The following is a 26,117-nucleotide window of genomic DNA, read 5'->3' as shown; positions in this document are numbered from 1 at the left end:
CTTCGTCATTCCCTCGCCAAATCACGTCCTGCTAGCTGGCTGTCCGTGCCCTCTTGCCCTTCGTGCCCGTTCCTAACCGCTCGACTGCTGAAGCTGCCTCTGTGCTCTGTATTCCTTTCTCACTTCAGCCTTGTATCTGTGACGCTTTCCCTGGCACCCTTCCCAAGTTCTCTTGCTGCCAACTCATCCTCAGTACGAGCTTCTCGTACTCCCTCTCAAATCCTTTTCTATCACGGCAAATAAACCCGCTGTCCTCTACACGTACACTCCTGATACTGTCCTTGACAGGTCTTCGCTTCTGGCACTCAGCTGCTGCTTAATCATACAGATTCCTTCTCTGATTCACCTCATGTGCTCTTGCGGCCAAAAGCTTGACTTTGGGAGTACCGGGATCTCCTCCCTCATGATCCGACGCCTGCCTCGCATGCCCCGCTCTCATCAGCACGCTCCTGTTTCGCTGTGCTGTTGGAGCCAGCATCGCGCTGCCCTCACAGCCCGGTACCACCGCCTCACCTCTGCTTTTCGGCACATACCACCAACACCCTGCTTCTTTGTGCTTTCCCCGATTTCATCATTTTCGCTTTGCAGAGTTTCTACCCTGCTGCTGTCCCTTGGCGCAGAACGACCTGCCCGACCTTGACTCCCAGGCAGCCCTCATGTTCAGATCCCTTCTCCAAACATCCCTCCACAGAGGCCGCCCTCCCACCCCGGTCTCGTCCTTGTGACATTTGCAAAGAGGTGGGGGGGGGGGGGAGCAGAGCAAACCAAGCAAATCTAGCAAGCGATATAGCTTGAAAACGGGAACTAACACGATGTGCATGCAGCACCAGAAATAACCTCGCTGCCGTACGCCGTGCGAGCCCTGTCCTCCCCTTGACCCCTCCCTCCGCACGTCTCCTGCCATCTCTCCTCCTCGTTGTCAGCCTCTGCTGCGGGCCCCAGCACCGGGACCCCTCCTGCTCCTCTGCAAAGCCCCCGCGTACCCACGGCACCGCAGGTCGGAGCGATAAAACGCTTCAGCTCCGCTCTGCCCCAGCATAACAACTGGAGCCGCCAGCAGCTTCCCAGAGGAGTTGTTTACAGACAACGCTGCAAAACCGCTTCCCTGCGCTGGTCGTGGCACTGAACGACTTGAAAGGACAGCCTAAAAGAAGAGGGCTCGTGTAAAAGTATGATTTCTTTTTTACCCAGGAAACGTTGCAGGTGCAGGCACACCTATTCACCCTCACACACACATCCCCTGGCTGGTCCTGCTTTGTGCAAAGAGTTTATTAGCCTTTTTCCCCAGCTGCCCACTGGCACGGACTTTGCTCCTCCGGGTTGGGATTTCTAAGCAGCGGGAGGCTTTCCACGTGTGTTTGAGAAGGTACAAAGCCTGCCGGAAAACAATGGAAATAGCTGGCTTATGACTGCTGCGTGTCACGCACTCGTTTCTTGCCTGTTCGTTTGTCCTTGGAGCCGCTCGCGCCGCCTGGAACCTGATCCCGAGCGGTCCCGGTCGTTCAGGCTGGCACGCACACCGGCCTGCCGCCACGCCACGTGGGCCAGATGTGGCCGGACTCCAGCACGGCCTCCCTGCCCTGCGGGAGTTGGGAGACCCGCAGGCAGGGGCAGACGGACCCTTCTCAGCCCACCCGGGATGCGGGGGCCATGGCAGAGTGGGGGGTTTGGGGGGGCTTCCTGCAGGGGGGCAGTACTGCCGCAGAGTGTGGTGGGAGCAGCCTCTCCAGTGCTGGGCTGCCCCCAGGGCTCCCTGCCTGTGAGCGTGGTGCCTGCCAGGTTCTCCTCACCACCAGGACAGGCTCTTCACCCCCCCCAGGACTGGATCCCCTCAGCCCCAGCTCCCGTCAGCCCCCTCAAGGACAGGATCTCCTCAGCCCAGGGTCCCCTCAGCCCAGGGTCTCCTCAGCCCCCCCAAGGAGAGCATCTCCTCAGTTCCCCCCACCAGGGCTGGATCCCCTTACCACACCACCCCCCCCCCCCCCCACTAGCCCCTCAGGACAGGATCTCCTCAGTCCCCCAGGAGGACTGGATCCCTTCAGCCCAGGGTCACCTCAGTGCCCTCAAGGACAAGCTTTCCTCGCTGCCACCCAGGGCCGGATCCCCTCAGCCCAGGCTCCCCTCAAGGACAGGATCTCCTCAGTTCCCCCCCCAGGGCTGGATCCCCTCAGTCCAGCCTCCCCTCAAGGACAGGATCTCCTCAGTCCCCCCCCTGGGGCTGGATCCCCTCACCACCCCCCCACAGCCCCCCCCCCCCCCCGGCCTGGATCTCCTCAGGCTCCCCCCCCCCCAAAGCAGAGGCTCCCCCTCAGCGGGCTGAGCCGAAGGCGGGAAGCGAGCAGTCCCCGCTCCACCCCCCTCCCTCGCCTCTCCCGTCCTCTGCGTGACAGCCGCCTTCCCCGCCATTCCTCCCCCCCCCCCCCTCCCCGCCCCGCAGCGCCGCGGTGATCCGCGCTGATCTCATCGCCGCGCCGCACGACACCCTTCCCCGGCACGTTAGGCGGCCATCGCGTGAGAGGCGCTGGGCGCCCGGCCCGCCGGTTCCCCCCCCCCCCCCTCCGCGCCGCCACCGCCGCCATCACGCAGGGCGGGGGGGGGGGGGGGGGGGGAACATATGCCGACAAGGCGCGGCCAGGCGCCCCCCCCCCCCCCCCTCCCGCCGCCGATCAAAGGCGTTGCCTTCCCTGTTAATGCCGCTCTTAATTAAATAGCTCCGCGGGGGGCGAGTCGCCTTTCACACGCAATGACACCCCCCTCACCCTCACCCCCCCCCCCCTTTTCTCCCCGACCTCGCGTTGGATCACGAAGAGGTTAAAAAGAAGGGGGGGGGGGGGGGCGGGGGGAAGCTGGGGCATGCGGCTCCGGTTGCTGCCAAACCGGGGATTAACGAGGCAACGGAGCACGGAGGTCGGCACGCAACGTGGAGCGGGTCACGCCGGCAACAGACGCCGTGGGGGGGGGGGGGGTTCACCGTGGGACCATGATATAAAGCCGGGGGGGGGGGGGGGGCGAGGGAGGGCACCGGGCGCCCGGTGCCCTCCCTCGCCGCGCCCCCCCCCTCTGGCTTTACATGCCTCTACCATTGCAACAGCTCCTACTCATGCAATTTTCCTTTTTTTCCCCCCCCTAAAATTAACTATCTTCTTCACTAGCAACCCCCCGCCCGCCTCTTGCTTACTGCACCAAAAATCCCTATTCAGCTGCTCGGCGCTGCTGTATATACAAAAAAAAAACCCATTCCTGATGCTTTGCCCAACACGGAGCTGCCCCAGAGGCTGAAACTTTGCAGCTAAGAGCGAGTCAGGCATCAATTAAATCAGGTTAACAAGGCCGGTGGAAGGTCGCCTCGTTTTTCTATCCAGTTTTTAGTGGCTGTCCCTATCTTATTGGGTGGTGGGGTGTATCTTTTTGTATAAGGCTTACAGGGAATCCTTTGGGCACATAGGAATTGCTTTGGGCATACGGAAAGTGGGTTGGGCGTAGAGAAAATGTTTCGGGCATGCAGAAGATATTTTGGGCATACAGAAAATGGTTTGGGCATACAGAAAATGGTTTGGGCATGCAGAAGATGTTTTGGGCATATAGGAATTGCTTTGGGCATACAGAAGATGGTTTGGGCATACAGAAAATGTATTGGGCATGCAGAAGATGTTTTGGGCATATAGGAATTGCTTTGGGCATGCAGAAAATGGTTTGGGCCTGCAGAAAATGCTTTGGGCATGTAGGAATTGCTTCGGGCCGGCTGGAGATCAGCTTTGGGAGGTGAGTAGCCCTGCTGCGCTCACGGCCCCTCATCCGCAGCATCACAGATCTGTGCCGGGTTGAGGTGGAGAGAGGCCGCGGCTGTGCCAGGGACCGCGGGGATGAAGCAGATGGCCGCTGCGGCACGGCTGACGGGATGCGATAAAAACAAGTCTCGGGGCCACTCGGTTTTCAGGCCCGCACATAAAATAACCAGCGACGAAACGGAGAGAAGGGCAGAACGTGAAATTAATTCCATTGAGACACGGTTATACTGAAAACTCCCGATTCTCACATCTTTTCCTCATTTATTTATTTGGATTGCTTTGCCGCGGAGCTCAAGCGGGTTTCACTGGGAGCTGGCAGCGCCGAGCCGGTTCATCGGGAGCTTGAGCCCCTGCCTCGGTTTTGCCATGTACCTCACGCGGGGGGCGAGGGTCGCTTCTGGGGCCACAGCTCAAATAAAACAAAGGCTGTTGCAGTGAAAGCATGTCGGCCGCCCCCCCCCCCCCCCCCCCGAGCCAGCTCCAGCCCTGGTAGTGCAGCCCCTCCCGTTCCTAGTTAGTAATTTTAAATCGGGCCTGTTGGTTACGGGGGGGGGGGGGGGGGGGGGGGAAGGCGCGGATTTTGGAGACCCCCAGCCCCTTTCCCGGCTTAAACTCCGCCGGCTTTGCGCAGGCGCAGGTCAAGGGCGGCGGCGCGGCGCAGCCACGTGACGCGCAGGCGCAGGGCCGCGCGCCGTTCCCCTGGTTACGGAGGAAGCCGCGGTAAGAAAATGGCCGCCCCCGCCTGCTTTACCCTCCCCTCACCGCCCCGCTTGCCTCCCCCCCCCCCCTCCCCGGCTGCCCCGGGCTCCGGCGTCTCCCGTGGCGGGGGAGGGGGCGGCCCCGGCTCTGGGGCTCCGTACCGCCGTGCCCCGGGGCGGCTCGTCGTCGTCGTCTCCATCCCCGCCTCCCCCTCCCCGCCCCTTCCCCCGCCGCGGCCTGCGCGCCGCGATCGCTCCCCGCAGCCACGGCCTGTCCCCGAGCAGGCGGGGGCGGGCGTGGGGAGGCCTCTCGGGGAAACGTGCGGCCCCGCTGGTGACGGCAGGTTCTGACCCTCCCTGTGACCGCTGGCAGCTTCCTTGACCCCGCCGCGGAGTTTCGGGAGGCCATGGAGCGGCACGGCCCCACTCGTGCGCTGCCCGAGGAGATTCGAAAGGTACGAAACGGTGGAAGTACAAACCCCCCATGTTTGGAGAGCGGATGCTACAGGGATATTTCACTGGCCTTTGAACACTGGTACACTTGGGGCCTGGTTTTAGACTGGGTGTGTTCTATTTTTTGTCGCTATATGTGAAGTGTAGCTACCCACTAATGCTACAGAAACACTGTCGAGGAACATACTCGTTCTGTAAGGGTCTTGTCACTGCTAGGTGACTTCCAGGTTTGGCCCCATGTGGCATGTTTTGTTGCTGTAAGTTTGGAATGACTGCAGAGCATAACATGTGACTGTTCCAAAGGAGTGTCAACACAAGTAGGAGCAGAGCATTCCCCTTCATCTCTTCTCTTTGTGCATGACGCTGTTCTCGTGTTTGGGAGACAGATTATAACAACGCTGCTGTTTATAGGGGTTAACTTTTGGGGAGGCTCTTTATATGTGGTGATGCACACGAGTGGAACACGGGTCAGTTTTTGCAACACTATGAAGTTTTTGCAACACTATGAAGTTTTTGCTTTGGCAATAAACCACTCTGCTTTCCTCACTTTTTGGTATGTGTCTAATAATCAACAAGTAATTTGAAAGTTTTATGTACTTGGGCTCACACAGCCTGGAGAAATTCTTCCTGGAATAGTTCAGGAAACTGTTGAGACAATTTCTGAGCCATCAATGATAGTTTTTGGAATTCAAGGATGGGTAAGATGGCCAAAGGAAGGGAAAAGGAACACCTGCCCTTAAAGAAGAGGCAGGGAAGAACCTGGGAAACTTACAGACTTGTTAGCAGCTGTTTTGTTAGCAGGAAAGATACCAGAGATGTTTGTTTATTTAGAAATTAGTTGGCAAGCCTCAACAGGATGAGGTGGTTAGCAAAAATCAGTGCAAGTTTCTCAGAAAAAACAGTTGTGCCACATTGTTCGATGAAGTGCATCAGGGAGTTGTTCCGAATCTGGTACTGCTCGATATTTCCGTTAATGACTTCAGGCTGTAGTTTGGTGGCCCTTCAGCTGCCTGTCTTTCCTTTGGACCAGTTCCTGATCCGTGTGCTACGCGTACGCCAGCCCGAGGAGGAAGCAGGTGTGAGTGCAGGCACAAACTGAGACCAGAAAGGGGGTGACATTATTTCTTTCAGTTGGAGTGCTGGTTTTCACTGAGCTGGGATCTTGGATTATACTAAGGAATACGCTGATGCCAGGCTGGGAGGGTTTGTTTAATGCAAACAGGATGAAACTTTACATTCTTAGTAAGAATAAGGCATATTTAAAAAGAGTAAGTGCAGTGCATCAATACAAAATACGTAGTAACTGCTTAAGTTTCCTTGGCACTTGCCAGAACTAGCACTGAGGTCTATAATCAGGTCATAAGCAGAATAATATTAACAAACTGATGTTACAAAGAAAATAAGTATTAAATGCGTCGGTATAGGAATTGCACGTGAAACTTGGGCCTTCGTTATTCCTCGGTTCAGGGCTGTTGAGGTCTCAGTTCTGAGCTGCAGGCCGTAAGAAAAATAACGTGACTGATGGAAATCTAGGAAAAGGCAAAAATAGGAAAGAGCTTAATCCTGTTGTTCTGGGAAAGGGTAATACAACTGGGTTTACTTACTCTAGAAAATGAGATGAGGGCACAGTAACAGCATTCACATGTGTTAGTAAGATGGGGATTGTCCTTCATCTCCAGCTGCAAATTAACCTTATCCTCCCCTTTCTGGGCTTGCTTTGTTTGAATGTTGTGGAACTCTAGGTGGGGGGGGTGGCTGAGCACCGGAGCAGCTCCCCCAGGGGAGTTGTGGAATTCCGCCAGCGGCGCTGTGGGGGTCAAGCTTTTGCTTTGGCGTGGAGCACTGGGCAGGCAATCTCTTGACTTCCCTTTCATTCCTGCAGTAACACCTTTGCCCAGAAGATCTCTGTGCAGAAGGCACATCAGTACTTCTAGACGTGAACAGGCTTATGTTCCTGTCCCATCCTACCCTGCCACGTCCGTGTGAGCTGTGAGCTCTGAGGCAACGACAGCCCAAGATTTGGGGATCAGTTACGAGCTGGGGTTTTACATGTCCTTTGCTGCTGCTCATCTCTTCACTCAGCTGACTCGCGTTGTAGCTGCAGTACAGTTACAAGATGCAGAGCTTGCTTACAAGTCATTCTCACAATTTCCTGTCCTTGTATTTTCTACCTTCCATGCGCACATGTTCCTATTCCCTTCACATTCGCCGCTTCTTGGATTTTATAGCCTCTCTTTTGGAGTCTTTCTCTTAGATCGCTCCTCACATAAGCAGAATTTGTGGCAGCTGCAGATTGCTCTGCCAAACCGAGCACGTGCTCCCAACATGCAGCTTGCAGGCCAAAGGGCCGTGTGTGTCTGGAGGCAGTATGTCAAGCCTTGTGATTTCTGCTGCAGAATGGAGAATATTCGCTTGCTAGGTGCCGTTCTGAGTTGGGTTGTACTGCTGGCAACGGGTCAAGCGGCTGTCTCAAAAGAAAGAATGCAGACCAGAGCTCTCGTCGTTCCTCTCCTTCGTGATCTTAGCGGATGGAGGAGCTTCACAAGGTGTTTATCAGTGCTTGGGGCTGTGACATAGCTGCCTCAAATGGCACTCTTCTAGAGGATAGAGCCAGGAGGGGAAGGGGAAGGGAGCACCTTGGGTTGACCTGGAACAGCCAATTCTGCAGACTGTTCTGCTGCCAAAGTCAGCCAGGGAGGAAGACCCGTTAGAGTAAAGCCATGGATGACGTGGCAGGAGTTGATATAAATTGACACCTGCTGGGTCCAGCAGGTGTTGTGCACTGTGTTTGTTGAATTTTAAAGGAAGTTATAATCTAGAGGGGAAGAGATTTCTGTGTATTTTGTTAATGGAATGATAGGTGCGAAGGGACTCTCATAGAATTCGTGGAAGGGAAGAGCTAAATCATGGTTTGTTTCTAAAAAATTTTAAAAAGCCCCCGGAGCTGTGCCTTTAGCAGTTTGGTTACCTCGCTGAGCACGTTCGGCGATGTTAGAAGTCAGCAGAAGTCCGCTTTCCCGGCAGGTTTTGAAGGAAGCTGTGCCACACGGCGTGGTGCTGATGGCAAATGGGGAGAAAACTGCGGTTGGTTTGGCAGCAGACACAGGAGAACCTCCCGGGAGCGAAATCACTGTCAGTCAATGGCAAAGCCACAGCCATCTGCGACAGTTTTGGGGGAGAATATTCCCTGCTGCTTAGCCTTGTTTTAGGCACACACTGTACAAGCCTGGGTGACGCTTGCCCATTTGGTGTGCCGGTTAGCAGGTGGTTTAGGCAATGGAGTAAGCTGGTCTGCTTCAGTGGGGCGCTACGTTCTCTCGTGAAGTGGGTTGTCCCAGGACTGCCGAAGGGACTCTGCAGAGACCACTGGCTTGTGATGCCTACGTTTTCATGTACTTACATGTCTTGGTGTTTATGCCATCCAGCTCACTCGGGGAGGTGTCACAGAGCACAGGGTGGTAGAAAAGAGGTTAGCGTATCCTTCACTCCAACATTATGGATGTGTATCTCTGGGGAGTTATCTTTTTGTTGTTTGGGGAGGGGGTTGGTTTGCCGTTTGGTTGTTGTTTTTCCCCTCAAGAGAAAGAAGATTGTCGTATCGTACATTGTTAGCTGTCTGTTGCTAGCAGTACACAAATCTCATATGCTTGTGAACTTCTTAAAGTTCTGTGTTTGTTTCAGCGTGTTGTTGTCCACTCAGTGTAAGTAGATGGGAAGATGCAGTTTTTCCCTGAAGATCTTGCTGAAATGGGAAACAGAACAGCAGCCACCTACATAAGACAGTAAAATGACCCCGAGTCCTCAAAGCAACCAACAAAAAGTTGTATTTGATTTTATATATTATTTGGTAAATAAATAACTTTGGCCATAAATAATAAAATTAACTGAGCACAAGATACCCCTACACGTGAGTACTTCTCTCACCCTAGGAGCTTAAGAAAGCAAGCAGAGCAGGAACTTTGAAGCTGTGTTATCCATCAGTACAGAACGTTCCCGTGGTGTCCAGCTCGCCACAAAACATCACGTACGTTACTAGTAGCGAATGGTTACTCATTAGATTTGCCACGTGTGCTTTAGATTGAGCACATTATGGTATCTTTATGAGCACTTTGTGCTATCTTTAACTTTTCTTGCTGCCTTTGAACCTCGGGTTATTTTTTTAATAGGTTCTTGCATAGTTCCAGTTGCGTTAATCGGCTACAGAATCTGTCCCCTCTGCAGAGGTGAACAACGTGGTACTTGCCCTGTGGGTACCAGTGCTGGGTTCAGCAGCAGTGGATTCCGTTGGTGCCCTCCAGGCGAGCAGGGTGACACTTGCAGGCAGAACTGCAGGGGGTCTCTTCAGAGGCCTGGTCTCACATCCCTTAGCGGCGCTTCTGAAGGCGATGTTCGTGAGTCGCCCCTGTGCCCGCTCAGATTTTTCAGTGTTTGGCTATAGAATTTTCAACTTGTAAGATTGATTTGGGATGACTAGCTCTGGCTATGTGAACGTTCTGAGTGGCCGTAATACACCTTGGAAATGTTAGAAAACACCTGCTTATTTTTGGTAGAGCCCACGCGTTACAGCCTGAAGAGATGGAAAGCTCTTGAAGAAAGCTCTCAGCAGTGAACTGGTTAGGCATGGACCCGTAGCTGATAGTTCCCAGTTCCCAGATAGTAAAGGCAGCCTGCTTTGCTACCACTGTGTGTTGTGGTACCAGAAGATTTGGGAAAGCAGATCTAAACTTGGATAATTATCTTCTGTTCCTAATGTGAGAATTCTGGAGTCACTGGTGGTCACCTTGGGCAGCAAAGGATTTTGATCTCTTGCTGTACTCATAAGGCTGGGACTGGAGTCGTGCTTTTCTCCTAAGGTTAGGGTGGTACTCACTTCTTCAGGCTTTTCTGTACCCTTTGTGCAACCAGCATCCAAGTGTGCTGCTAGGGATCGGAGGGACTGCCCTCTCTGGCATCACAAGCAGTTGGGTTGTAGCTAGGAGGGGCTTCCCGGCTGTTCCAACTGCAGATGCAAAAAAGTCACGATTGTCGGGCGAAGATACGGTTAACGACAGGCCAGATGGTCTTTCGTCTGCGCAGGCATCGCCTTCGGTGGCGGTGTCCTGCGGTTCGGTTGGTACGAACTCCCTGCTCCGCGTTGCGTGGGAGAGCTGGAGTGTGCCGCGACACAGCCTGAGAGCTGCTGAGTACCAGTAAGGTCTGCGTGGCCTGGGGGACACGTGTTAGATATCTGCAGGGCTTGTGTGAGTGTGTGCAGTTACCAGCAGTGCCACGCAGCCTTTTATGATTCATTAGTCTGCTTTACTCACAGGCAGGAAAAAATTAAAGCTACCTGAAGTCTGAGTATTATTTCCTGTCGTGACAAACTGAGTATTTCAGGGCTTGTTTTGAATGAAACTTTTGAGAGCAGGACATGCTGTTTTTACTACAAGGCTATTTCTACACTATTCGTGTGTATTCAAAGCAAGTACTGTGATTTTTATTTTGCAACTGCTATTTTATGGAAGTGGAGTGAATAATTATGTATGCAGCGTGGCTTAGCATTACAATCTGTGTGACTTTCTGAGTAGATGCTGCCTGAAAACTTGACTCACAGTAAACTTAGGTTTTGAAGTTTCTGCTGAGACTCTTAAAAATCTTTCTTTGAATAAAAAAGAGATCCATTTCAGTCAAATAACTCTTCAGTTTTGCATATACAGCAGAAGGTTCCACTTCCTTCCTAGAAAATCAGTTGTGTGGCTTGAGTAATGATTTCTTTTCGTCTAACAGGGATTAGCTGGTTTGTCAGGAAGAGGGATAAACAGTGTGAGAGAAACGAAAGTAGTGTGGCAGAGGAGGGGTAAGCCAAAAAGAAAGTAGATAAGGTAGAATCAAGCAGAGGCAGAATAGAGCAATCGATATACAGAAATAATTTCAGTGCACCCAGCTGCAGCATAATGATCTTTTCATTTTCATTTTCTGTATTGTTCTGATACAAGTGTAGTCTGGATACCAGTACAAATGCGGGGGGGGTGGTGTTTGGTGGTTTTTTTTCTGTTTGTGATTTGGCCAGTCCTTGCTAAAGCGGTCTCAGACCTGACAGAAAACTGGGGAGGGAGCAAGAGCAGCTATTACTGTGTCATGTGCCTGAGGAGCACTGCGTGATGCCAGGAGGATGGCGAGTGCTGCAGTTCCCTTAGGCTCCCCCTCCCCTGCGCTGTAAAATGAACGTACAAGGAGTACATCTGTGCTCGTGGCTCTGTGCTTTTATTTCAGTGATGCACAGAAACATACTCACAGCTTTTTGAAAGAATCTCATTATTTGAGGACTGAAGTTCTGGCTTTTAAGAGTCACGGCTATTTATTAGCTGCTTGTAACGGACTATTTCTAGCATAAGTGATCCATATGCTGGTTGTTCTAATACCATGGCACTGCTAAGTGAGAAAGTGGATTGTTTTTCTTTTAACAATAATTTAGCTCTTTATCGTGGTAATTTTTGTGGGTGGAATCTGACAGAGCAGAGAAGAATAGCAGTGCACAAGCTGACGCTCCCTGTAGTTATTTGGTCAATTTGAAAGGATATAAATTCCTGTCTTGTCATTCAAAAGGCTAAAAATGGTCCAGACTACCAAAGTAATTTTTTTTCTTTTTTCTTTTTTTTTCCTTATACCTTGTGCTCTACAGATGCTTATGGTACTGAGTCAGACAGATGTAATTGGAGTGACTATCCATCTTGGCTCACTTCTCCACTTGCCCTTGGTACCCAAAGAAATCTGTGTAACCATGGAATAATATTAGTTCTTCCAAAACCGAACGCAGCTCTGAGTTGAAACTACTCCAACAGCTGCTGGAGTGGAACAGCTGCTGGAGTATCGCAGCGAGAAATGCTGCCTTGTGATACCTTGGACGTGGCTCTTGTCCTTTCTTTATAGCATCTGGTGTAACGTGTATCAGAACCGTAGCTCAAAATCTCGTGGATCAAATCTCTTCCTAGTTCAAGCACTTTGTCCTCAGTCAGTTTGCTTTTCTTTTGATGTTGTTACCGTGCTCGCAGTACTGCAGTCGTGCTAACTCAAATAGCAGGGTTTTTTAGGATCCCTGTGCTCTATTTTCAAGTCCCGTTTGCCCTGAGTTTCCCTGTCCAGGCGGACCAAAACCACAATACTAAAATTACCTTCTGTTTGGTTTTTTTTTTTTTAATTCCTAATTGATTTTTTTTTTTCTATTCACTGCTTAGTCTCACTGCTAGGGACATCCACAGTCCCCTTTCCAGTTAGAGTTTGATAGTTTCCTTTTCTATTCTTTCCAAACTCTGCTTTCCCCCTGATTTTTTTTCTGCTTTGCATTTAAGAAGATGACAACAGTCTTTTGCTCAAAAGTAAACAGTGAAATATGGAATCTGAAAACAGAAATCGCTGTGTATGTAATACGTGTTCTTGGTGGTTACTCAGTGATAGTATCATTCCAGAAAAGGTAGCTTTGTAAGCACAAGAACTAATGAAAATCTGTTTCCTACAGACTTTTGTCTAATGGTTGCTCAACTTTGGTGTCCAAGATAGAAGGTCTAATGGAATGTTTTCTCCCGGACAGACCGTTTGTAAGGGTCTCTTCTGTACGGATTATCTGATATCTGATGAGGACTGCGCTCACACTCCAGAGTTTTCTTCATCAGGGAACTTAGGAAGTGTTTCATGCCTACCTAGTTTGTCTAAAACTTTTAGACACTTGAATATTTCTGCCCTCAGTGTCAGAATCGATTACAAAGGACCGATCATTCTGGTTCACAAATTACTGAAGGGTGACAATAGAGAAATACAAAGTAATGCTATTTCATTTGGAAACTCTGCAAAACCCCAAAACATTTCGCTTGTCAGTATTCTTCAAAGCTATAAAATGCTTTCTGGCCCTGACCTTTAAATTGGTGTAGCCCTAAGATAGCTTTGTCATTACTTTGGCTGAACGAAGCCAGCATCTACAGCTCGACAGCAGTTCACTGTCCCCGTCTGTGTGGAGCTTCAGTAGCTTCTGAAAAATGTCCAAACAGCTCAGGAATTTCAGGAGGTGTTTTAAGTATCAGTGAGGAGAACTCAGGTTGTGGTGTTGACAATGTAAGAGAGGGATGGGGTGGGGAGGAGGAAAAAAAAAGAGAGAGAGAATGTCCTGCTTGTGATTTGACCGCTATGGGCATGAGAGGGGAGTCTTGGATTTAGGATGGGAATTCACATTGGTACTCCCCTTGCTCTGCCCGGTTCAGGCCTTGCTTTTTGGAGGTTTTCGCTTTCAAGTGGGTGCTGTTAATTTTCTAGGCATATTGGGCATACTGGATTTAAATTAGTTAGCTTGCTATTGACGTTAAAGTACTGCAGCATGGAATTTAGCGTGGGCTAGCTTGCCTCTTGAGCATCGCTCAACCCGTGCCAGATTCATTACTGGTGTTAAGAAAGTGCTGCTAACACTACGGATAGATGTTTTAGAGCTAGTTCTTGTCTATATATCGTATAATGCAGTGGATGCAGGATAACTGTGCTTGTACAGAAGCAAGGATCTGATTAAAAGATTTTTTTTCCTTACTGCAGTAATACAAAGCCCTCAGGCTTTCCTGTGATTTTTTTTTTTTTTTTCACTATATAGCAAGTATTTGAAAAATCCAACCTGATCTGAAGTCCTTTCAAGTTTTCACTTAACCTGAGGAATGGGCGTGAAGAACGGGACCCATTTCCCACTAAGTCCAGATGGGTAGTATTTATTGTTCTATGACTTCATTTATTTTTAAGTTCAGTAACGAAATTGAATTTGAAACCGAAAAAGTTCAGTACTTGCATAAAACATTTTCAGTTCAGGACCCCAATTGTTTGTTTTTAATCCCAGTACCCAGTGAAATTGCTGTAACTGTTTATTTGAAAGACAGCAGCGGTGGTGCTGCAAGAGAGCACGGTGTTCTTTTTGGGGATAAGAGCCCCCCTCCTGTGCTCCTCATAACAGCTCATTTTGTCCTTTTTCAATATAGTAATTTTAGTGCTTTGGAACTTTATGGTAGTTATCCTGAATAACAGTTTCATATTTCCAAGCACAGTTTGCAGCTGCCAGGAAAAATAAACTTGCATTTTCAGCTCATTCAGAGCAACTGTAACTAGGGGTATTTTAAACTGGGGCGAAACTAAGAAATCGGAAAATAAAGCTTGGCCTGGTAATTCCAGAGCATCCTGAAATATCGTTTTTATCAAGCTATATTTAAAGTGCTAGAGATTATTGAATCATGGGATGATGAGTCTTTAGGTTATAACTTTTGAAAGCTGTTTTCTTTAAGTATGATCTCTTTCGATTTATCCCAGTGTCTCAAAAGTATCTTTTCTTTTTTTCCTTTTCTGTAAAACAAGGGATTCTTACATTCTTTGACCTAAACTGTTTGCAGTTTTCCAGCTTTCTGATTTTCCTAAGTCGTTGTGTTAAAGTCCTTGTAACAGTTGATAATTGCAAAAAAGGTTAAAGCGCGTCTTAAGCTGTCGATACCCAAACACACAACTGCTCTTCCAGCTGCCGCCCGTTTTCCACCTTCCGCGTCTCCAGGCTTACCAAGACCTTTCTATGTTGGTTGCTTTGAGGTTGTCTCTTTAGCTGGGTTATGGGCGCCCCTCTGATCTAGTCTGGGTTCTAACCTCCTCCTCTCGAGTGTGTTTATGCTGTCGCCCAAGAGCAGGGTCATACCTGTCGTGTTCGGGGGTCTGGGCCGGTGAGCAGATGCTCGCATGTCCCCTACAGAAGCGTCAGACCTCCTTGGCTTGGGGGGGCTGGTGCGTTTACTCAATATCCCTTGCTTGTGCAGGTTCAGTTCCGCGCCACTTGTAAACTGAGCGTGTTTTTCTGGAAGTGAGAATGATTCAAATACACAGGGATAACTGAGACGCTAACAAGTACGTATCAAAGAGTGCATCTGTTCCTGTTTATGGAGCCTGGCTTACGGCAAAGCTTCAGCATTTGATCCCTTAGAAAAGTATGTTTCTCAATTTAAGAAATGGTCTTTCAACGAGATATGTAGTACTTACTCTGTATTTTTTTAATGAGTGATGAATACCTCATACCTAGTAAATGGATTACATTTTCCACAACACTCCAGTGCCATGGATGCTGCATCATCATAATTAGTCCCTTACTCATCTGAATTATTTTTATAAAGATTGCTGGGTGACATCATTGTATTCACTTTCCACTTCTCCTCTTGCCTACTTCAACTGGATATGCGTTATCAAAAAACCGCAGTAAATGACACTTTTCTGGCTCAGGCGATTGCAAATGTGTTAAGCAGAGAACTTTGTAAAACACAGCATTTTATTTTAAATTAATACATCGAACATAATTCAGAGGTACTTCTATTTAGAATTCCAGCAGGAGTTCCCACATAGTAAATGGCATAGTTAATGTATCTTTCGAAGCTTCCAGTAAGCAAAAGCACTGCTGCAGCTTGATTTCATTTGCTAATGTACCATTTTGTCTTCATTATTTGTTAAAGCAGTAACATCATCTGATCATAAATGCTTCAGAGCAGTAAATGGTTTAAACTGCTCAGAGTTGTTGTTATTATTTAGTGTCGTTCAGATTTTTTTTTGGTTCAACTTGTTTCTTACAATTTTTTCTTCTAGATGTCCCGGGATGAGACAGTGTGTAAATACTGCGGAGTCAGCTATTTGGTACTCCATGAATTTAAGGTGATGGAAGAAAAAGTAAAAGCGATGGAAAAGGAGATTAAATTTTATGAAGGAAGCATAGAACGGGAAAAAGGACTTCAAGCAGAGCTGCAGTCCCTTTACCAAGGCCTTGAACACTACCGAGCTGACAGTGAATCAAAAACAGAAAGGTCAGAGCATATGATCTGGTCTGATGGTATTCTCCTGTGTGTGTAATAGGTAATTTCATTCCAAAGAAGTTTATCATACAAGTGAGATTTAGCTTTCTTTTATCAGATGTAGCATATACGCTGTAATACTTAATTGGAATCCTCTTCCATAGTATTCTCTGGAAGCAAGCTTTAAATTCCTTCGTAGTTTAGAAACTGTCGATATATGTGAAGTGAAAGAAAGGCCAGAAGGCATTTCAGAGGTATTCCCCTGCACACACTCCCGAGGGGAAGTGATCAAATATTTCATCTTAGCAGTCTGTAATACAATTGTAATATTTTAAATGCAATTCTGCAGTATTGGGAGTTTCACAGTTATGAATTTTTACTTACAGTCTCACAGTAACATGGTAAAAAATTACCAGCGTTCTTACCCTGAGAGGTTTACCTTTCACTCTCTGAAGGGATGGCACAGAATACTAAAGCCATTATGAAAATCTCGAGTACTGCTTGTGGTGAAAGAAATAGGAGCCTGCAGATGCTTAGGGGCAGGTGTGTGAAGAACTCCAGCAGTTAACAACGGACCTCAGCGCTACAGTGGTATTTTTAGGGCACAAAGTTTAGAACCTTCAAGTGTGTTCTCGTTCAGCTCGTGCTTTTGCTGTGTTCTGCTGCTTTGTCACATCATGGTAACTTTGAACTTGGAACAGGAAGTCATGCTTTGAAAATATTTGTCCTTTTGATGGGTCTAGAGAGCAGCCTTGCTTCCTAAACCTTCCGCTTGGTGCACCAAATACAGAAGTTCATTTTGGGGTAGATGGGAGAAAGCAAAGCATAAAAGGAAAGTTTCAAAGACCTTTTTTTTTTTTTTTTTCCCCACCCTCTGCCCTTCCTTCCTTCCTTCCTTCATCATTTCTAATATTTTTCCTATTCTTTGGGTAGCTATACCCAAACTAGCTTTAAAATACATGGCCGAGTCAGGTGCTGTACGTTCCGGAGGCACTCCAGGCAGCAGCAGTGGCTGCCCCGCCTGGTGTCCACCTGGGTTGGGGTTTGGGCCACCGTGATGAGAGTGCCATCAGGTCCTCAGCCGTGAACTTGAGGCTTGTTAGCTTTGATCTGCCCATCCCCAGCGGTGATTTGTGATGTATAAAGAACTCGGGTTGAGAAGGAAATTGTTGTAGTTGATATGAACGTTTTATGATTAGCATGATGGGTGGGGTTTTTTAGTCTTATTTTTGCTGTGGGGTTTCTGGACTGATACTTCTGGTTCCTGATTAACCTTCTGTTGTGTTTATGCTGTTTAATATCACCGTGACGATATGACAAATTTCGTGGTAACACAGTGTCTCTTTTCTGCACTGTTCTGTGAAAGAAATACAAGTGTTTTGGCCGCTTCCAGACCCGAAGCTCTGAAGAACTGCCCTTCCTTTTTTTTTTCCTCATCTTCTACTCTTCATAGTCAGATTTATCACGGGTACTGTGTGCTGGTTTTCTGTGTCCTAATTTTCTCTTCTTGTATTTTGGAATCTGTTGCTATATTCCATGATTGTTTACAGTAGGACTATAAACATTGATGTTTACAGTTGGCTAATAAGAGATATTTTATCAATGCAGCTGCTAAAGTTGACAACTGATAGAATAATGTGGTACAAACAAGGGCATCAGAAGCTTCTTGGTAGTTTCCTGCTCATCTGAATCGAATTGCTTCTCAGGAGCTTTTTGTTAAAAATGAGATGATAGTTTTAATTATCAGCTCAGTCGTTTTGATTCTGAAGACCCCCAACAGGGGTGTTTCTTGCATGACTGGCTCATACCTAGTAGGAAGTGATCTAGAACTGATAATATGGGGCATTTGGAGTATTAAGGTGCTGTCAAGAGATTGGACTGGAATGCTTTGGACACGCTACAGAAGAAACAACTGCAGCTTGTCTATAGGTGAAGCACTCAAATAAATTAATTTTTTCATTTTTTTGTGTATCACTCAAGTACTGTTAAGAGTTTAAGAATTGCTGTTAATGGATTTAGTTAGGCTCATGTTTGGTGATATTACTAATAAAAGATTCACTTTAAAACACAAGTTCACGCAAAGTTGAACAAAACGTGTATGTCTTGTAGGTCGCTCTACTCATTGTTTCTTGCAATATTTTTTTCATTTGAACTGAACATCCCCCACCCGCCCAGTGTTCAGTGTTTTCAGTGGTTTGACATCGTATTTTTGAAGAGTGCATGGGCTCCTTGTTCCTTTAACAGCTCTGGGTGGCGGTTATGGTGGCAGAATTTGGTGTGTTAGCAAATGCGGCGACAGCACATTCTTCTTGTGGAGGATCGTTTGCCAGACGTAAACTTCAAATTTTCATTTAGCTGGCTTTTTGCAGTAAAGTTGGAACTGTTAATAAAAATTTTATCTCTGCATTTTTTTCCCCCTAAGGCTCAACTTGATTTAAAACCTGCTGAAATCAAGTGGAATACTTTCAGTAGGCTTTCATTCAGGCCATAAATCAACTATTGTGCCTTGTTAAGTAACTTGTCTAAATATTCCTTATCTTCTCTTTACTATCCTGGGCCTCTCTTGTTACCTTGTGCAGTTGGCATAAACTAACTATTCAACATACTATCTTCTGCAACGTTGACAAATCATTCCTCCCAAACAGCAAATGCTTATCAGAAGCCAAATATGCCTTTTTATTTATTTTTTTTTTTTAATCTCTGGTAGACCAAGAGATTTGATCTTTCTTGTTAGTTTAGTTGCAGACTGTTTCACTTTTATATTCCTTTTAGGTTAAAGTATTGCTGCTGTTTATACCTGTGGTTAACCCTGAAAGCCACCTGGGAACCTGAGCTTTTGCAGAAATTAGTTACCTACCCTTTGGGATTTTGTGAGAAGAAGAGGAACTAACCAGCACGCAGTTAACTACGCCGATTCCATGTAGCTATTCAAGGCTTGTTCCGTGTTAAAATGGCTTTAATTCCAGCGTACTTGCAGGAGAGCTGCTCCTGAAGGGCTGTGGCTAACTGGGGAGGGCCGAGGGGGTCAGTCCGGGTGCCGACGCGAGGCAGGCTGTGCGGCGGGGCTGCGCGGGGCTCTGCCGCCGGCTCCTCTCCTGCGAGAGCAGCGCTTTGCCCGGAGTGAAGCTGGAACGCTGCCGTGCCGCTGGACTGCCCATCGCCGGTCTGTTACCTGCCTGGGCTCGCTAGGAACAGGCGCTTTCACTGGGGGCTTGCTTCTGTAGTTCCTTGGGAATCCAAGTGGGACTGGATTTAGCTGGGTCTCTGTGTGGGACCCCCCAGATTCCTGGGGTCCCTAGAGCTGAGTTTAACAACAGGTTTTCTCTGGCAGCGTCTTTTGACGTGTTTGACGCTGCGTGAGGGGCACACTGTATTTGTGGTGTGAGTTTTGGTAGTTCTTGCGTTATCCGATATAAGAAATGTAAAATAGATTTAAAAACTACAGATGCTTTTTAAAGGTATAGTATCACGATATCGTGAATCTCAGATTCTATCTGAATATCATGAGCGTGACAAGGAGCAAAACATTTCTGTGATGTTTAGACGAGTGAAGAGGTGTATAGATACCACTTAGTGAGGCCTATGTCAAAACAGATTGTCTTGTAAATAAATTCCTGAAAACTTTTTTTTACAAATTTAGCAGGAGTTGTTACTTTTTGGTTACTACCGTGAGACTTAGGCTCCCGAGTCATGCATGTAGATGTTGAAAATTTTATCCATAAATAATAAAGTCTTAAAGATAAGATGAACCTAACATTTTGTGGAAACTGTGTTTTTCCCCTATTTCTGCTTTTTTGTGTGTGTTTTCTCGAGTTTGCTAGTTCCTACCACAATGGCAAAACTTAATACCATGGAAAATGCTTTGTCATTGAATTTGCCTAAAATAATTCTTCCGTTTTGCGACGTGATTGCTTAGGAAAGCCAACAGCCAACAGCAACTACCTGGCTTGGTAAAGTCTGAACTTGTAATAAAACACCGAAGCGACTGGGCAGTGATAACAGCACACTGCTCTACCCATAGCTACCAACCGACACAGCAGTTTGGTAGAAATGACGTGTGGTTTCTTGTCCATGGAGACTGAAAGTACTGGAAACGGGGAGTGGTGCATGCTTTAAGAACTGTGTCACCATTTAGAAATAAGTTTTGAAGGGAAAGAACACCAGGCAAAAAGGTCACTTTAATGGATTGTTTTGTGTGCGTGCGTCCGCTTCTGTTCAACATTTAGTGACGAAATAAACAAAGAGGTAAAGAACCAGCCTCTCCTTTTCTGAATGGGGTTTAGGTCATACAGCCGGTTGTTCTTACTGTGCACCATCCTACGGGGGTCACTTGGGAGGCTGCACGTCTTTCGGCTGGTTTAGACAGCGTGACTGAGGAACGACACGTAACCGCTGCAGCACTGTGAGGTGTTTTCAGAACAATAATGGTTATTGCCTAACAGATGAGAAGAAATAGGTTCGTAAAGTCGTAAACGAGTGTTCTTCATCACACTACAGACGTTCTGTGCCAGTCGTCAGGCGCGTGCTCCTTCAGCGGCTGCTTGGAAGAGACGAGTGAGTACAACAAGCTGCCAAGAGGTACCAGCTGGGCATGGGATTCAGTGAGTCCCTGGGTTCAGCACTCGTCATTTCCCAGCACAAGGAAATAGCGTAGTGGTTTTTCATCGTAGGGAGAATATGGAGCCCATAAGTGCCGGAATTTTTCTGGCTCTTTATGCATTTAATTCCACTTTCGGGTAGCTCAAGTTGCAGTGTTTAGAAGTGCACAAGAGCTGTTTTATTCTTGGAAGCGCCGTGTGTGTGAGTTTTCTCATGAGAGGATATGAAGTTTACTAAGAAACAGCGCCTTCAGCTTTTTTACTGAGTCAGTTTTATTGAACATAACAGTATGTACTTCTCTAATCAATTTTACTGAAAAAAAAATGGTACGTACTTCTCTACTTAGCTGTGTGACAATTTTAGGAGGTGCTTATTAACCAGGAGTAAGCAGAATTTTGTATAATGCCGAAGTGGTTTAATGTGTTCTTTTTAATAGCTGCGAACTGATCTGTCTGTTTTGCCGTGATGGCGTCGTGGGGACTCAGGCTTGTGCAGAGAGCCAGCAGAAGGCCTGCCAGGGTTTGTGGCACCCGGGTCCTGCGTTCACCCTCTGTACAGCACTGAACTTCACTTTTATATGTAAAAAAAATCACTGGCAAATCTTGTCACAGTCTCAGAATGCCCATCAGCACAGTGCCCTGGGGAAATAACCTCTTGCTGTTAGATCTTACGTGAAGTATGTCGAAGCCAGCGTCTTCCCAGTGGGATAGATGCTTTTTGCTACTGAGGGGCGATAGCTCAGTCCCACTCGTGGTGTGTTAAATTGTGGTTGTTCTAGTTTTGACAAGGTTTTGTCTATTAACACGGTTAAGTGCCAAGATTAATTATTAATAAATGAGACAAGTTTGTTCACAGATGGAGTTTGAAAGAGTGGTTCGTGAGGTGCAAAACTCCGCAGTAATGCTCAGCCTTTTCCCAAATTCCTGGTAAAATGAACTTTTTTTTTTTTTTTCTGGCAAAGCAAAATTCCTTATCTGGAAGAGGCTGAAACAGCAGTTAGTGGAAAGTGCAAAAGGCAACATGAATTCTGCATTTTTGCTTCCATGCATACTTTTCATGTATATTTCATTAAAGATATTTTCATATTTAATGGGTAAAATTAAAATTTGAAGTTACGCTTAAAAAGTTACCACAGTTTTTGGCATCTGAGAACGGTGCCCCATGCTGCAAAAATGGCCTCGAGAGGTCTTTACTGACAGGAAGGCTCCGGCAAAGATTCCGCATAATCCGGGGGTGCCTGGCTAACTTTTCTCAGGAAAGTAAAAGTAGTTCATCTCCCTCAGGGCAGGCTTTTGTTAGGCCTGCGCTTTCAGTTCCTTCTCTGCTTATTGTTCCAACGGTTTCTATCTCCAGGTCTCGAGTTTTCCAGTTTCAGTGCTCACAACCGTCTGCAATTAGGGGGACCGGTTCCTCTGTTACACCCTCGCGGGGCTCCAGCGCCGAGGCCCTGCGCAGCATCACGTGCGATGGCAAAGGCCGTATTTACCCGTCTGACATGGGACGGAGATCGGCAGGTCGCTGTATCGCTTCGCTCCCGGTGGCCAGCGCAATTGCATACGAGGGATTAAAGTCATGCTTAGATATTATTTTGTTGTAACCTGGTTACGGTATTAATAAATTGTCAGAGAATTGAATTAGTGTTTAATATCCTGTGTTGCTTGGCAGGTATAAGAAAGTGGTGTGATGCACGTGTGTTTAGGCTTTTTTCCTTGCTTCTAATGGGTGGTCATTTATTTGTTCGCATTATAAGTTAAAACTTTCGGTTGCTTGGGTATCGTGAGTTACTATCCGTTTTGTGACCACTGCTTAAAAGCAAGAAGGCAAGAATGATGCGTCAAGAAGTTTTTAATGAAATAATTGTTTTTCATGCCTCCACTTTATAATTTAATGTGAGGTTTGTAGGCTTGATCCGGAGCTGTGCAAGGATTCTGGGCGTAACTGCAGAGCCTGAAACCGTTTCGTTCAGTCCATGCTCAGACAGAATGTCTCGCTGAAATCCACAGGGGTTCTGCTGTATTGTCTTTCAAAGTGAGATTTGAAAGCTTTGTGGCTGTTTACTGAAGAGGGTTAATGTATTGTGTGCGTGTGCATACAGAGCCAAGGCGTTAGGATTTGGAGTTCTGTGTGGCCACGTGGCAATGACACTTGGCTGGGACCAGAGGGTGAACTTGGGCTAATCCTTGAATACCGAGACACCTGTTTTCTCTTCTGGTTTTGACTGCCTCTTGCACTTGACTCAGCTTTTAAGACTGCAAAACGGGGAGGTGGCTACCCAGAGAAAAAACCTGGGGTAAGCTCTTTTGACCGTGGCTGTGTTCTGAAGGATTCTCTAGTGAAGGGAAGAGGCGAGTGTGGGATGGATGAAGGTCACTTGCTGCACCTTGGGAAACTTCTGTTTGAATTTTCTGGTGCAAATTTGTAGTATAAATAAGCAGTCACCTATAAATTTCCCTTGGCCCCGTTTCTTTTTTATGCAATTACCAAATTACTCGTACCTGTAATCTCATTTTTTTTTTTAACTGAATCAGTGTAACTCCACTGACTTCTAAGAAGTTATTCCTGAGTGACACTGCTCTGACAGTACTGAGTATGACTGCTATGACTGAGCTGATGTAAACTGTAATTACTGTAGATGGAGTTGGGAGCTGGAGTGATAGCTCTGGGACTTAAATCTGGGGTATCTTCAAAGATAAATTTTGAAGTGCCTGTGACAAGGCAGTCATCTTTCTATCATTGGTCTTCAGACCTGTTCCAGAGATTTGCCATTGCTGGAGCAAAAATTATCCAGGCTGTCTTCATAATACATCTTATATTTCTGCTGAGATAATATAGATAGGTAACAATTAATGTGAGGTTTGAATTTGCTGTCAGCCTACGTGAGAGTTGATAGAGACCTTGTCGAAGAGCCTCTCGACTGGTTGTCAGAGGTAATTTTCATTTGCTGTCAAATTGGGCCATATGCTAACCTGCAATCCAGAGGTGAATGATTCTGTAGTGGCACATGCAAACTGTGAAATAGTCTCGCCTTAGCTTGAATAGTCTGCGCTGAACAAAATACGGGCAGTTATGAAGTTTGTGGATGATACGTGCTGTGAGGTTCAGACTGTGCAATTTTATACATATTCTATGCTAAATTTGTGAATGAATACTCAGCCTCTTCGTAGGGGTGCACACTGACCTGCCCGGGTGGAACACAACATGCTGAAATGAAAGTGGGCAACTACTGTCTCTGAGCAGGTCCTAGAGTTTCATGGAGCTGGAAACACTGTAGTGAAACTTTGTTCGTGGACAGTAAGTTCCAGCCTCCTCTCTGCACACTGTCCCTGCCGACTCCAGGCAACCGGGTGTTCATTCTGGCTTAAATGGGTCCTACTGGGACTCCTGGAGGGACTGTGTACCGTGGAGTCTGCGAAGGTTATTTCTTCTGATCTTCTTAGAAGCGCAAGGTCTTGAATTTGAACAAACACAGTAATTGCTCTTGTCGTTACTTTTAGGACAATGAGTATGTTTGTTTGCTGGCAAGAATCCTTTGCAACTGCTTCTTTTTCTCATGCTATTCTTTTCGTTGTCAGCACTAGTAGTTAACATGTTGTAATTCAACTCGTGCTCTGGGCTGGCTTCCTCCTGCGTTCACCAAGAAAGTATGCTGGCTGCGGAGATAGGATGTTAATTTTCACAGTTTGTGTGAACTGTAGGACAGAGGACGAGATCAGTATGTTCTCACGATCCTCTCGTAATGCCAGCATTTAATGATCCATTGAACTTTTTCCTTTGTGCTAAATATCACCAAAATAACATGTTTATTTTTCTTCCTCCTTAGGGTGATGATAGCAGACAGAGTGCAACTGTCTTGCCTTCTCCACCGGTTCTTTTGTGTGTGAATGACCAGAACATACCAATAATGTCCCTTTGCTCTCTGAGGCTGCAGTTCTGGGCTAACCTCATTGTATCAGATCTCTGGAATGGAAAGAGGAAGAAAGTGTCTCTGTACTTATTTTCAAGTTTCTTTTTTCAACCAAAAGATCTTCAGATTCTGGAACGAGTAAGAATAGAAAATGAGCATTCAGTTTTCCATGGTTCCCAAAGTTTTGATTTGTTATTGCTCAATGATAAATTGATACTTTTTTTTTTCCCCTCAAGGCACATTGACCAGAATATATCATCTGCAAAAATAGATTTGAATTTATGTAACTGTTAAGGGGATGGCCAGTTCCTGTTAGTCAGTGACACCAGTCTGATTCTGCTCCCAAATGCGATCAAACAGATTTTATTCTCTCTCCTCCTGCCTTCCACCTCCAAGAAATTTGCAGGCGACTATGGGTAAACTTTCCTAGTGAGGTAATGCCAGAAATTTCTTCCATTTTTATCTTTTTTTTTCTTTTTTTTTTTTTTTTTTCCCCCCTAGAGATCACAGTTGAGCCCAAACAACTTGCTTTTTAACTACCAAATGTTCAGTTTTGGTTTTCTCAGAGCTCCACAGATCCAAGTTTCTTTAATATTAATTATTGATTTGTTAATAAATATAATTATTAGTAAGGAGTAGTATTTTTAAATTTGCATTTTGGTACAAATGTGTTACAGATGATCTATCTGATAACAGTAACTAATGCACATTAATATTATGGCTTAATTAATTTTTTTAACTATAAATCACTCTCATTTTGCTTTTTAAAATTGCAGCAAAGGCTGATGTAATGCTTCTGCTGTCCTTTGGTTTTGAAAAATATTTGTTGATTCAAATATTAATTTACTCGTGACGATGGGTCGCCAGTAGAGAAACAGATCATTTACTCTGCTTGCAGTAGGTTGACAGTAAGTGAAGGCTCACAAAGGGACTGGGTTTAACAGTTCATATCGTTGTGGCTGTACTTTTGGGGACGGCAGAATACATTAGAACGGTTCCCTGCAGCTGACAGAAAAGGGAAGAGCTGTACTGCAACTGGTGGTGCTGTGCTCTGGGGTGTTCTTTCTGCGCGTGTCGCACGGGAAGGGGGCTGGGTTCAGCTGTCTGTTAGTCCCACACGGTTCCATTCATTTCATTACAATTGTGGGAAGAAGTCCCGAGTTGTGGAAAGAACAGTGTTTAAAATGTATTTGTTTACACTGTGATAGCCGTGCTTGGAAAGTAAACAGGTCAGAACCGCTGCTGGAATGAGAAAGTTCAAAAGGTACATTTGAGAGGCAAAGCCTGCAGGTCAGCTCTCTGCTCCTTTGAACTGGGCAGCTGTGGTCGCTGTGGCCTGGAGGCCAGCACGAAGGTGGGTCACATCCCGAGCAGGCGGGAGACCAGTGCCTGCAACTGTGCACGGCTGTGCCGTGAGGGAGCGCTCCCCCTGCTTCCCAGGGGCCACCCCCCTCCTCCTCCTCCTCCTCTCCCATGGGCAGGTGGTGGTGGTGGTCAAAGAAACACTGGTCGGTTCTCCTGTGTCCTACCGTGGGGTGGTTTCTTTTTGCAGAAGCTCTGCGGGGACAGAGCGAAGCCCCTTCTCCCCGGCCGTGGGACGCTGCTGCGCGGCCGAGGCAGGGGCCGGTCAAGCAGCACTGTCTGCTGGCTGTGAGGCGAGCTGGTAGTCCGCAGCGGTGAAGGAATGGTTTTCCCCCACTTTATACTGGTTATAGATCTTGAGTTGAGTGTTTAGCACGTGTCATGGGTTTCTGATCGCTTTTCCCCCAGCACAGATATTCTACTTTTGCCGTGTCATAATCTCATTTAAATAAGCACAATGGAAGCGCAGTTGTGACAAACATTAATTTGCATTTTT

At 46.9% G+C, this 26,117-nt stretch overlaps 1 protein-coding gene across 1 annotated transcript in view; it reads left to right on the top strand.

Annotated features, from left to right (window-relative positions):
- Positions 1 to 2,853: 2,853 nt before the first annotated feature.
- The window catches only part of LEKR1 (leucine, glutamate and lysine rich 1), a 61,784-nt gene continuing 38,520 nt past the window's right edge, over positions 2,854 to 26,117 (top strand). The window contains exons 1-7 of the mRNA XM_086468618.1: positions 2,854 to 2,925; positions 4,420 to 4,508; positions 4,860 to 4,941; positions 7,964 to 8,071; positions 8,869 to 8,963; positions 9,466 to 9,521; positions 15,552 to 15,768. Coding sequence (XP_086324744.1) covers positions 2,854 to 2,925; positions 4,420 to 4,508; positions 4,860 to 4,941; positions 7,964 to 8,071; positions 8,869 to 8,963; positions 9,466 to 9,521; positions 15,552 to 15,768 — 719 coding nt within the window. The remainder of the gene's footprint in view (positions 2,926 to 4,419; positions 4,509 to 4,859; positions 4,942 to 7,963; positions 8,072 to 8,868; positions 8,964 to 9,465; positions 9,522 to 15,551; positions 15,769 to 26,117) is intronic.

Source organism: Leptosomus discolor, chromosome 7 (genome assembly GCF_034619465.1).
Source record: "Leptosomus discolor isolate bLepDis1 chromosome 7, bLepDis1.hap2, whole genome shotgun sequence".
NCBI classification, from domain to species: Eukaryota; Metazoa; Chordata; class Aves; order Leptosomiformes; family Leptosomidae; genus Leptosomus; species Leptosomus discolor.
Note: the sequence above shows the minus strand (reverse complement) of the source record. Positions and strands in the feature narration are given on the sequence as shown.